The sequence below is a fragment of the Jaculus jaculus genome, chromosome 6, assembly GCF_020740685.1.
Source record: "Jaculus jaculus isolate mJacJac1 chromosome 6, mJacJac1.mat.Y.cur, whole genome shotgun sequence".
NCBI classification, from domain to species: domain Eukaryota; kingdom Metazoa; phylum Chordata; class Mammalia; order Rodentia; family Dipodidae; genus Jaculus; species Jaculus jaculus.
In genome coordinates this window covers 163,485,530-163,499,341 of record NC_059107.1, presented here as the reverse complement: position 1 = coordinate 163,499,341, position 13,812 = coordinate 163,485,530, and the positions used below count along the sequence as shown (strand labels likewise).

Genomic DNA, 13,812 nt, shown 5'->3' with positions numbered 1-13,812 from the left:
CTTTTATCACCACTCATTCCCTTCTCAAGACCAAAACTGTCCACAGGTGACAACATCCAGCCCCAATCTGCAGACAACCAGCTGGCACTCTCTATGGCGTTCCTTCCTGGAATGCCATGAGGATTCTTCCCTGAGCAGGTCAGTCCATGCACTGCTGGACATTAGAACCATGGCTCAACCAACAAAATGCCACTGGCACTGCCCAGTAATAGCAATCACAAAAAAGCACCTCAAGGATTTCCTGCCATGACAAGGAGGAACCACTAGGGGTGTCTCTTCAGCCAGGGCTGATGAAGCCGACACAGGATGTCTGGCGACAACTTTGGCACCAGGCCTACCTGTGCTTTTCCTGCCACCACCTTGTTCAGGCTTGTGGGGGCTCAGGAGGACCCCTTCTCAAAACCAAGGGCAGCCGACATCCCTCTGTCAGACTGGGCAGCCAGACAGTGCCAATGACCTCATGCCCTGGCTCCCAGGAGCCAGCAGGACAACTGGCCCCGCTCCATGAGAGAGATCCCAGCCGAAAGAGGCAGTGTCCTCGCCTTCTACAGAAGTGAGGGACCGAGATGCTTCTGAAACCAGTGCCCACACCACTACATCACACGTGACAGACTGAATGCAGCATCCAGAAGGGTCATAATCACGGCCCTTTCTGAGCTGCCAACTGTCAACCCAGCCTCGAGCTAAGCCTGAAACCCTATCATTATGTAATCTAGGTGGTCCAAACCACAGGCCTCAGCATAGTCCAGAGAGCACCCCTACCTCTAACACTGCCATTCCCTCCAGGCCGACAGAATGCAACCCCATTCTCCCACTTTGCTCCGCCCTGCTGTGTCTGCCATTGTCTCTCATCTCGCCCAGCTTTCCTTCCGTAGGCACTGCCTTCCCTCCCTGGTCTCTCACTGCTCCTCTGCAGTGGCTGCCATCATAGCTCGGCACGACTCTGTCTGCAATCCTCCCTCTTGAGCTGTATTAAATGTAACAAACGGTATCTGAGAGCTGTTAGGCAGAGCTGGGGGAGGGTGGCTCAAATCATAATCCCAGCACTCCTGAGGCTGAGGAAGGAGGATGGTGAGCTTAAGGTCATCCCCATCCAAACCACACACTCTCAGCCACAGTCTCATCAATCCCATCTTCTCTCTGCCTAGGCTAGGTCCCACCCCACTCACTTTTCACCCACATGGCCACCTCTGCTGTTTTCAGAGTCTCTGCGCTATTCACGCAGCAACTGCTCAGCGCTACCTCCTCTCCCGGCAGCGCGTCCTCTCTTCTCTTCTGCCAAGGTTAGTGAGTGACACTGTGAGGCTAGGAGGCGAAATTAATTCTTTTGAAGTCTTCAGACTTATCCTGGGTGCAAATGTTTCTCTGTCTTTCACACGATAACCCTAGGCAATCTATTGCCTTACAGGCACTGGATTAGGGCATCCTGTCCCCAACAGCCATACAGCTGGGGGATCCCATCTGCCTGCCTCTCTCCCTCTCTCTCTCTCTCTCTCTGTGTGCGTGCGTGCGTGCGTGCGTCCGTCTATCCATGTCCTCTCCTCCCTCCCCCCCCCCTTTTCCTTTCTTCTTTTCTTTTTCCTCCCCCTCTTCTTCCTCTTCGTCTTCTGGGGCTTTCCCCTAACAATGCCATGTGTCCCTAACTGACAGAGCATGGCTCTCATGCAGAAGTGTCAAAGGCTACCAGCTATCTTCCAGAGTCCCTGACACCCTGTCAAGCAGTCTGAGACCAAAATTGTCTTGTAACAATTCTGGGACACAAATGTCCCTTTTCGTTAGGCTGCCTCTACAGAGAGACACATGAGCAGTGTTACTAAACACCAGTGAACCAGCAGGAATCCAGGCTGTGCCACCAAACCATGCTGGTCACCACCACACGCTCCAAACCTCACATGTAAAATGAAAGGCTGCTTCACTGTGGGGTGTCCTTGATGAAGTAGGGTTGAACCACCACATTAATGACATCTAACTTTGTACATGCTCAGCAAGGAGCAGCCACGTTTGTGACATCCTATGTCACAGACATAAAGCCATGTGTTCACCAAGCAGCAGAGCTTCCTCCAGGGAAACTCGGCGTGGTTGCTGTGTGCGCTAAGTGGACCCTCTTCAAGAACCAAGACGGCCCAGTTGGTAAAGTGCTTCCTAGGCAACATGAGGACCTGAGTTCAACTCCAAGTACCCAACTAAAAATGGCTTGGCATGGAGGTGCACATTTGTGATACCAGCATGAGAGAGAAGGCAGGAAGAGCTCTGGGGATGACTGCCCAGCCCATCTAACCTAAGGGTGAGCTCCAGGTGAGAGGACATGTCTCCAAAATGGTGAATGACGCCTAAGAAATGGCACCTACGGCTCTCCTCTAGCCTCCACCCACAGGTAAACACATGTGCACACCTCCCTCCCTCTCTGTCCCTCTCTCTCTCCCACCCCATACATTTTTTTAAAAAAATCACTTTTTCTTGAAAGAACTACAAGGAAAATTGCTCATTAGAACTTGAGTCCTAGGGCATGTCAGAGAGCTCAGTGAGTAAGGGGGCCTGCCCAGATGCTGAATCCCTAGCAGATTCTGACACTTAAAGGGAAATAATGGATAGACGCTGCTGCCAATGACAACATCCAAACTTTCCGGTCAAAAGTCTGCATTTGGCGAACCATTACTCATCTCTCCACGCTGACAGACAGCTGCGGCTCCCTCACACTAAGGAGTGCGCTCTTTGCACTGCCTAATCAACAGACCCCATTCCGACAGGGGAGCACGTCAGCACAGAGAAACTGCCCTGCACTCCTCTGCCTTCCAGTATTTCCCAGTTACCAACAAAACGTCTGACATTCCAGAGCCACTCCAAATGTAAGACAGGCCCATGGAGGGAGTGTGACAAGCACAAGGTGGCCTGGACCTGGTTTCCAATTCCACACTGCAGTAACCTTAAACACAGCACTGTTGAGTTACAGCAGGGCATTATAAGAAAAAAATCCATAACTTCCTACCAAGGCAATCACAATACATCCCTTCCCAACCACGTATCTATGTGAGGCTCGGTCTTCAGGGACTTCAAATACAAGGAGGAAGCTCACAAGAAGCTGAGTGTAGAGCATGCCCTCCTGCTTGCTGGGAAGCAGGTGTTGAGCAGACCTGCCCGCACGCAAGACAAGGCATTTGGAGGCTTTGCCCTAGTCTTCAGTCCTCTTGGGCAGTCCTGGCCAGAGCTCTGCTAACCTCCGCTGGCTATCCTCTCCCAACCGCAGTCCACTGGTCAACAGGGAGGTGTTGGTCACATACACCAAAGTGCCCCTTGGTATTTGTACACGAAGGGTCTCATCAGTTTGGTGACATCAAGAGTTAGCTGACTAATCATTAAGACCTGGCAGACAATATCTCAAACTGAGGTTCCCAGGTAGACCGAAATTATAGATACCACTATCCAGGATAACCTGTGGTTAAAAAAGATAAGACGTGGTTTCTGCCTGTTAGAACATCCCTGAAAACAGATCCATGCTGCCTACGTCTCTGGAGAAGGCCATAAAGCAAGGTGGAAGCCACGCACTCCCACATAGGCCATGGAATCTTGGGCAGTAACCGAATCTCTCTCAGTATCCACATGGTGCACAGGAGTGACCTCGCATCCCGTATGAAATTGTTGTCATCAGCTCATTTTCATCCTCACAGTTGGCTGATCAGGAAGCTTGCTGCCCTAGGTCTTTGGCAGTTCCCTCGCCCCGTGAGAATGAGCCTGCTCCAGAGTGTGGCCCCGACTCCACTGAAGTCCCTCACTCAACGACATGGACGGCTGCACACCCTGATGAGAAGGCTGGCCTTGAAGAAATGCCGGGGCTCAGTGAAGTCAGGTTGAACATCTGCACTGAACAAAACCAGACCCACGCCATGACAAAACAAAGCAAGCACTCAGGGAACACCATTTTAGCAAAGAATTAAGGACAATTAGGTGAGACCAGGCCTGGGCAATGGGCTAAGCAACAGATGAAGGGCTAGAACACTCTAGGAGCCAGTCTATCTGACCTTATGTGGTTTTTTTGTTTTGTTTTGTTTTGCTGCTGTTGTTTTTCTTAAGGCAGAGTTTTACTCTAGCTCAGACTGACCTGGAATTCACTATGTGGTCTTAGGTTGGCCTTGAACTCACAGCAATCCTCCTACCTGCCTCCCGAGTGCTGGGATTAAAGGGATGTGCCACCACGCCCGACAGACCTTGTGTTTTAACCTACCCCATGGCCTGGCAAGTTAACACTGAAAAGACAGTGGCCCTTGCAAGCCTGAGAACAGCCCCCAGGGCTCCCTGCTGGAGTCACCTGGGATTGCCTCAGCTGAAGGAATTAGAGTCAAACTCCCAAATCCTGGATGATGGAAATGATAGCCTTCAACGCTGGCCCATGTGAGGCTAGGTGTGGAGTCCGTCCTGGCCATGTGAGACAGGCGGCTGCTGCTGAGCTAGGTGCACTGCAAACACATGCGCCAGAGGGGCGCGACAGCTTCTGCTTGTCAGCCTGTCAATAATCACTTCATTCGACCATGAAGCGCAGGTGAAGAATGAAAGGCCAGCATCGACTGCATTGTACAGCGACTGATTTACAAACAGAAGCCAGGTAATCTGGTATTGAAATGCCACAAGTTCCATCACTCACAATCATGATTCAATCCTTTTACTAACAGAAAAGCACCAAGTTCTGGAAGAAAGAATAAAGCATATGAGAACATGAACAAAGGAGGGAGGTAATGAATTGATGCTTGGGCCAAAGCCTTCTCCAGAAGCACATTTTCTTTCAAGAAACAAATGAAAGGACATCCAAACTAGTGATGGGGGTGCAGGGAGGGTAAATCACTCTTCAATTAAACAGAAAAAAATCTCTAATTTCTTCCTGGTCACTCCTCAGGTACCACAGGCAATGCTTAAAACACCACTTAGCTAATTTATTTAGATTAAGCCCCAGAGTCTAAGTTTTATGATTTTACGGAACCCATGTTTAACTTTCAGGTCCAGGGCTTCAGCAGAGACCTCTGAACAGGGACACAGACTAGGGAAGAGCAGAGCAGTGTGGCCCTCCCTTGGCTGGTAGAACCTCAGGCACCTCCCAAGGCCCCTGTACAAGAGGCTTCTCTGTGAAAATTCCAGCTGAGCTCAGCTTCCATGGAAACCAGCAATGCCCTTACACACATAAGACTCCAGTAGCTGTGGTTTCCCTTTGGACAAGGCCCCAACAAGAGTGCCCCATAGGCTCAGAGCCTTGTGATCACAGCAGCAGGGCCAAAGACTGCTCACAGGCCCAGGAGATACAATCAAGGGCTCCAGCCTAGACCTGTTGTCCTCTAAGGATCTTCTGATAGTTTGCCGAACTTAAGCAAGGACTTGGGGTCCTTCACTCACAGTAGTGCTGGTAGCTGAAGTTTGCCAACAATAGGACTGGGGAGACCCCAGAGGGTGGGGATCAGACTCCACACATGCCTTCCCACTGGGACCCTTGGTAGGACATCATGAGCATCCCAAAACAAGAAGCAGGCCTGTGGTGTCCAGTCCAGCATTCTCTCGTGAAATGCCTTTGGGACACAGCGTGGCCTCTCCCCAAAGCATCCCAAGCTGGGCCTCGGCTCACCTGGATGCCATCCAGCAGCTTGCTCATGCACCAGTAGGTGTCAGCCTCCACGTTGCGCAGCACCGCGGCAGGCACGCTGGAGATGTCAACCGCATCCACATCCACATCCTCCTCGTCTGTACAACACCAAGCAAGGAAGAGACAAGGTGCAATTAACCAGATGAAATAAACAAACAGGGAGGGAGCATCACCAACAAACAGGCCCACAGTGCACTGGGGCCTCCTCCATCCCATATCTCATCACACCAAGGAAATGGTTCATGCAGTCTCACACCTCATCACTTAATGGTGCTCAATTTTAATACCTAATTAGTTGTAGATAATTAATATTCTGAATCCTCTCTGATTAATTAACATAATTAATACATTGTAAATTATTGCTTCTCAGGCATTGCACATGCCACTAAGAGAGAACCTAGAATAAATGACTTCTGACAGACCTAGAAGTTTCTCCATTAGACTTTAAAGACTCTGTTTCTAATATATTTACATATTCGTTTGGTAATAATTCCTCTAAAATCCTGTTTCCTAGGTTAGAGTTTCCAAAATCATACCATGTAAATACTTATATGCTATGATTAAATAGCCAAGAAGGCAGCAACACAGATTTGTATCAAGGAAGTAAATGACAAGGATGTTCTAAACAAATTCTTTCTGAAACTATAAGAAAACCTAATGGGAAAATATTAAATGTAAAACAGATAACTGAAATGGCTTATTGGATATTTGAATAAACCAATGTTAGATCTTCAAAAAGACTGCTACCAAAGATAATACACATAAATGTTTTAAAAATTACCCACCTTGCTGTTTAAATTTTATTTGCATTTTGTTTGCAAATATGCATAAATCATCACAAAGAAAATGTTCTTTAAGAAAAGAAACATTTTAGCCCACAATTTAGCACTTTTAGGCAAATTCCAACAATGGTAACTAAATTGTAACTGCTGACATTTTTCAAGCAGTTACTATATTCCACTCACCCTCCCCCATATTTACATGTGCACACTCCTGTAACCTGCCACAGCTCTATTACCATCACCAGATATCCCCACAGCAGTGGCATGCGCAGAAACAGTGGTGCAGGTGAGTCAAGGGTCCCAGCATGTGCTCCCAAGGCCACATTTACAGCTGCTCCACACAAAGGAGTCCGCCCAAGCCCCTCATGCACCTCCTGGCCGAGTCCTCGGCAGCTGCCTCACTAGCCAAGGCAGGTTCTGGCTTATAGGAGGACAGGATGAACACAACACTTCCCTGGTTTGTGGCTCACAGTGGAGACCAGAAAGGCAAGAGCATTTCCAACTCAGAATCCCTAGGACAGGAGCAGATAGGCTGGGCCTTTTGTGCTGGCCTCAAGCGCCTGAACATGGCGAGAGCCCCCGACATGCAATGCAACATGGCTCTGCCCTGTGGCCACTCAGGTCACACCTCACACACAGTGATGGAGTCTGTAAGACCCGAACGTAAATGGTACCAGTGATTCAAGTGCACTCCAAGATATAGCTGGGTGTGCACTTTAAATTGAAACATACTTCATAAATCTCCCTTCAAAAGCATAAACTCATGGCCTGTAGCACATGTAGAGTTGGGCAGGCTCCACCACTAACTCCAGGGCATTTTCCTCCCCAGAGCCAAAGCCTGTGTCCTGCAGGAGTCACCTTCCCATGGTACCTTGGGGCTGCCAGCCTAACTCCATTTCTAAGATCTGCAGAGAGAGCTCCCACCACATGGCCCTCGGCACCCCAGCTCTTTCACCCAGAGCATTTTCAGGGTGGTCCATGCTGGCATCTGTTCTTCTGGATAGCTGGGTAACCTCCTCCGGCTGGTGTCACAACTATGAGGTGATGTACACAGCAGGTGGCTGAAACCCTGTGTTGAAACTACTCCTGTCACCAAGCCCTGAGCACAGAGATGGGCTCGTATATTAAGGGGGACTGAATGCTTAAGTGCCAGAGGTCAGGTGGCAGAAAGGCAGAAGCAGAGGCAGTGACTACTAATATGGTGGTACATGGAGGGTGCTGTCACCTATGACACCCTGGACCCACTGCATATACCACACCAAGAAACAGGTTCTGGAAGGGAGATGCATGGTCACCACCTGGGCCCTCCTTGATGCAGAGCAGATGGGCAGGCATGTCCTAAGCTGCCTCTCCAGCCGCTCCCTACAAGGATGGAGGCCTCCTCCCTCACTCAGGAACTGGTCTGCTCACCAAGGCCTAGTCTTGGAAAGTGCCTGGCTTTGGAGTCCCGTGACCCAGGAGCCTAGCATTCAATCTGAATGAGCCCTCTGTCACAGCCTCATAATGACTACACAGGAAGGCAAGGTGCTGTCTCGAGCTCCTTGGGCTGCTGAGACAGGAGTCATTTCCCCCAGGCAACAGATACAAAGGAGGCCTCCCAGTGTTCCCACTGTGCACTGCAAGACATGAGAAGGGGGAACAGGACGGGGCTGCCCAACTGTCCAAACCCACTGCTTGTCTTCCTACTGAACGAACTGGGCAGTCAAGAACGCAGACATGCATGTGCACAGCTTCCTTGCACACAACCGCCTCACTGGGTAAATCAATTCATGCCCCACCACTCTGGAGCAGATCTGATTTTATTTGCCACATTCAGAGCACTGAATCAACAACCATAATCAGAGGACTTCTTCTGAGACACTTTCCATCAGCATTCTCTCTTTCAAGGGCCTTCCAAGCTCGGCGGCATTTCCTCGGATATAATAAAAGGTAAACAGCAGAGGAAAGGGTTCCCGGACCTCGCGGTTCACAGAAGCAGCTAGGCTATCCTGCAGAAGCCTCCATTTTTCTTAGTCTGTTTAGTGGGCTCAAACAAACCCAAGGAAATGTCAGCTGCCTATTCAAGGTGTCATTTGTCACAACAGGCCATTTGTTACTCCTCAATGTAATGAAGTAATGGCATTTAACTCAGAGAAGCCCCATGCCGATTTGTCTTCTAAACGCCAAGAGACTCAGATTTGCCCTCACTGTTGGAATGAGATAAATATCCCCTGGCCCAAAGCAGAGCACACCCACACAGGGCCAAGGTGACACACGGGACCTCTGGACAACCCAGGCTGAGATGAAAGAGTGACAGCCAAGGTGGGCTGCTGAAATACCCACTGGTTTGCAAGAGTACCCAAAGGTGTCAGTTCTCAGCCCCACAGAAAAAAAGGACACTGGCAAACCAGGAACATGAAAGGTGATGTGCTCAGGGCCTGTACAGGAAAATCTGGGGCCTTCCATGAGCACAGGGAGCTCCTTCCATCCCATCGTTTCCACTGCCCCTCAGATACCACATGGCCTCTGGCTGGGCACGGAGAGAGGGACCGACCCTCTGGTCCACATGGCCTCTGGCTGGGCAAGGAGAGAGGGACTCCTCTGGTCCACATGGCCTCTGCCTGGGCATGGAGAGAGGGACCCCTCAGGTCCACATGGCCTCTAGCTAGGCATGGAGAAAGGGACCTCTCTGATCCACATGGCCTCTGACTGGGCATGGAGGGACTCCCATGGCCACAGACTGTGCCCACCCTCAGCAGCTGTAGTTATACACAGAACCTGGCGACTGAAAGCATGAAGTACATGACCTTTCAATCATTCAGCAAAAGAGCTCAGGGGCTCCTGGGAGACACCTTTCTCTCACAGGCTTCCTCTGCCTCCAGGGTCAGGGATGACATCTCAAGTGCCCAAGGCACTGAAGCCTTATCTTTTAACTGCCAAGGAGTCAGGAAAACAGAAGGAATCCAGCCAGAGTCCCTCTCCTACTAGTCTAAGTAGAAGAGGGTGGGAAAAGGGAAGAGGAAACCACCAGCTTCGACGTGTCCCACAGAGGGTTCCAGACACTCACAAGGAGGCAGAGGGCAGCAGGTGGCAGGTAAAGCCAGCACCTGGCAAAGAATATCTGGAGGCGGGAAGAAAGGAGGCTGTCGTGATGGCGCTAATCACCTATGCTGCACAAAGCCTGCAATAAACCTCTTCACATAATTAGGAGCTTAACTGGTAATCAAAAATATTCTGTTCTTTATAAGCAAGCTAGAATTGCTCTATGGATCTAATCTTCACATTTCCCAACTTGGGAGCTTTAAATCTGAAATGCTGACACTTCGGTGATGGAGATTTTAGCACTTAATTACGTAGATTTGGGTTCCAACGCAAAGAAAAAGTCTTGCTTTGGTGAGAACGGCATCACAACTCCAGACTATAAATTCACAAAATCCTTTGGTTCAGCAAAAACAACTAACACTATGATCAAATTGGTTTCACGGTAGGAATGTTTAATTCTAATATAAATAGCATTCAACTCAAGGTTATAGATGAACCCACAGCCATGGCTGAAAACTCCTGCCATCTGCCTGCAGCCCACAGCACAGGCAGGTGAGCGTTACAGACGACGAACACAAGACAAGGACATGGTCTTGACATGGGTCTAGCCAGACCCAAGACACAAAGACAGGTCCTAAGTGAGGAGAACAAGACCCTTTTTGATTTCATACCACCTCCTTCCCCGCTGACCTTCAAATGGGATCTCCAATCTTACAAAAAACCACAACCAAGAAGCCAGGACTCATGGGCTTGGGGGAACAGCTTAGTGGGTAAAACACATGGATGAGGCCCTAGACTGGGATCCCCAGTCCTCACGTTAATGCTGGTGTGACAGTGAGTGTCTGGGAGGGGGGCAAGATGCCTACTTCAAGCGGGCTAGCTCCAGGTGCAGTGAGAGACCCTGGATCAACAAATACTGAGGAAAGCAACTGAGGAAGACATCCAACATCCACCTCTGGCCCCCACATGCATATACACATGCATGTACTTGTGCCCACACACATGACTATACAGGTTCACCATACATACACACACACAAAATATATACGTATGTATATATGTATATATATGTGTGTATATATATGTACGTATGTGTATATGTATGTGTGTGTATATATACATATACACATACATACATACACACACACACACACACGAATGACAAGGACTCAAGACAATGCCAGGACTCAGGAAGAAGGTGGCATCCGAGAGCAGCAGAGAAGCAGTTAGATCTCTGTATAAGAAACCTGGAAGCAGGTTCCACATAGGAAGTGACCTCTTGTCCACAGCTAGGAACGTAACACTGGTCTGAACACAAGGACAGGGTGAAAGACATGTCCTGGACCTTGGATAACCTTTGTGTAATGATGTTATATTGTTTTTCAAAAAACAAACAAACAAGTAGTCGCGTAATTTGCCTGGGCCAATGAACTCATAGGAATGATGCTATGAATAGGAGGTTCTGTTCGCAGAAAATCTATTACTGAAACAGTGGCTGGTTCTACTACAAATGTGGCACACATGTAGGAAACTGGGGCAGGAAAGGAGAGGATGAGACAAGAGCACCTCTAACATCTAGAAGAAGAGAGACACTGTTCACTCACTGCCCTCTGCATTCATCCTTTTCCCAGTATTTACTGGCTGTCCATTACAGGACTGTTTGCACAGAAATCTGAGAAGGAAGCACACAAAGAAGGACAGGGGACGAGGATTTATGTCCTTGACCAGTGGAGGACACCCACCCACAAGCTCATGGTATGAGGAACGAAAATGGTGTAGACTGAGCAGGGGAGGAGGTATGATGTGGTAAGCCGAGGAATGGGAGGCTCGTAGAGCCGCAGGGTGAGGCTCAGGATGAACGGCACTGGGTCCCTGCTCAGAAGGGAAAACCTGAAGGGCGCCGGGAGTCCAGAGCCAGACCTGCTGGGACAGTGCAGGGCACAGCAGGGAACAGAGGACCCACTGTAGATAGAGCAAGACAAAGGTCATGGGGCAGCTCCAGCCTGGCCCAACACAGGCCCCTCCAGGCAGCATAGATAGCGCAAGGGAGTAGGTTAAGCCCACAGTCATACTCCCCACTGCAGAGGATCAAATGTGGCCTGTGGCAGTCCCACATCATGCATGGGTCCACTGCTGTTCCCTACCTGTGTCTACCTTCTAGCTACTGGCCCTCACCAGAGAAGAGAGCCTCAAAAGCAGGACCTGTACCCCTTATTCCACATTGTGTCCCCAGCACTTACATGAGTGTCTGGCACATAGCAGATGCTCAGTAAATGCATGCCAAGTGAGTGAGCAGATTCCCATGAAAGAGCTTACAGTCTAGGAAGGACTGATTTTAAACATAAACTCGGAAATACTATTTGAAGAAATAAATCTTAGCCCACTTTCCTGGCTAAAAGAAATATTTAAGCTATCGATGGATGTAAGACAATCATCAAGCCTGGCGTGAAGCAGCACCACGAGAGTGAGCGTGCACACAGCCGGCAGCCCTCTCCCCAGCACGTGTGCCTCCCAGCCCTAACTGCCTCCGTTATGAGAGGCTGACAGCGCTCCCCAGAGAAATCGCACTATTCTGCTATTCTGGGACCCTGGAAAATCTGAGCTTGCCTTTGGAAACAACAGGTACAATTTTTCAGGAAAGTAGGGTGCACATGTGCTCCAAGGGTCCCAACTATTCCAGGTGGTAGATATTTTCACCCCAATCCTGACCCCTGCCCTAACTATGAAGGTCAGCAGCAAAATGTACGAACCTTGGCAGCCTGGTAAGCCACAGACGTGCATGAGAGAGGAGAGGGGCCACAGCTCCCCTGCTTGCACACAGACACCGTAGTGGCTCAGTAAGCACAGAACACGCTCCCCTACCTGCACATACTATTAAAGGGTTGGGGCCATACTGCTTCATGGCAAGGCAGCCAGGACTTTCAGCTAAGACCTTTCTGGCACTTTCCAAATAAAAAACAATTCCACTGACACTTGTCACTCAGCAGGCCAAGAGTGGTAATCTATACAGCATGAGCCTCCTTATGATAATCTGAGAAGATTGATCAGAAATTAATCCACTAAATAGATTTACTCTCTTCACCTAATTAAGTCAAAATAATTCCTCAATGGATAAACAAGTCTTTGAATCAACCAGCAAAATGGTCCCTAGTTCAGATTAAGAATACAGTGGCCAACTGAATCCAGGACCTGAAAAAAGACGGCGCAACCCCAGGCTCCTCATCCTGAAGGCCTTGCTTATCTCATCAAAAAGAAATGGGGCTCAAGCCACACCAGGACACTTTCCATGTGACAAGACACCTCTCCCATTTCCTTCTGTGAAAACAAGAATCCAGTGCTACTTTGGGGCACACCCACCTTGCATGCTCAGCTACACATCAATGGAAGCCCAGAGCAGCTCTCAGTATCAGTCACGTAAGAACTCTTACATGGTTTTAAGGGAGAAAATTACAATAAACTTATTCCAGGCTGAGTATATTAGTGTTCCTATGACCAAATATCTGACAAAAAGCAACTTAAGAATGAATGAAGGCATATTTCAGCCGCAGGTCCAGGTCACAGTCCACCACGCAGGGAAGGCAAGACAAGAGGAACTCGAGGCAGCTGGTCACACAGCCCACAGGGAGCCAGCAGAGCAGTGAATGCTGCTTCTCAGCCAGCTCTCTCCTTTGCACGCAGTCCTGGGCCTTGGCCCAAGAACCAGTGCCTGGAGCCACTTGCGGTTAAGGCGGGCCTTCCCACTCAGTTAACCTAATCTAGATGATCCCTCACAGATATGCCCCAGGATCTGGATCCAAGGTGATTCCAGGTCCTGTCAACTCGACAGTCAATATAAACTGACAGCAACAAGGACTCCTAACGATATCCTACAGAGAAATTCTGCTATGCAACGTAGCAAAGCAGGCTACCTGAAACTGAAGACAGCATCCTACAAAGGCTGTCTACGAGAGACAGCCACTTAAAAATCACCAAGGAATGGCCAGTATCAGCTACTAAATCAAACCAAGACACCAGTGCACCACTAAACTAGGAAGTCCAGTTCAGCTTAAAATGGTGCCTGCCCAATCAAAAAGATGAGAAGCAGGCCCTCTGAACCCATGAGACCTCACTAAGCACAGTCTGGTAAACTACAAGGGAACTGAGAACACATCTTGCAAACCCCCTGGCAGGATGTGACAGCGCCCTGTAAAATCTAGGGATTTGCTGAGCATAAATGGCCTAGTGAGTACACAGACGAGGCCATCGAGTCTCGGGAGCAAACACCTTGGGCTCTGCCCTTAAATGGCTCATGGTCTAACCAAGGGCTTGAGCAACAAGATAAGTCCCAAAGCCAAAGGAGAGAGGGCAAGACATGCTGCATCAGTCTATACAGTGAGAGATGATAGAATA

At 49.3% G+C, this 13,812-nt stretch overlaps 1 protein-coding gene across 3 annotated transcripts in view; it reads right to left on the bottom strand.

Annotated features, from left to right (window-relative positions):
* Positions 1–13,812, bottom strand: part of Tbc1d22a (TBC1 domain family member 22A) — a 306,659-nt gene that overhangs the window by 155,787 nt on the left and 137,060 nt on the right. For all 3 annotated transcript variants that reach the window (XM_004650395.2, XM_045153248.1, XM_045153247.1), the window contains one exon: positions 5,603–5,718. In XM_004650395.2, coding sequence (XP_004650452.1) covers positions 5,603–5,718 — 116 coding nt within the window. The remainder of the gene's footprint in view (positions 1–5,602; positions 5,719–13,812) is intronic.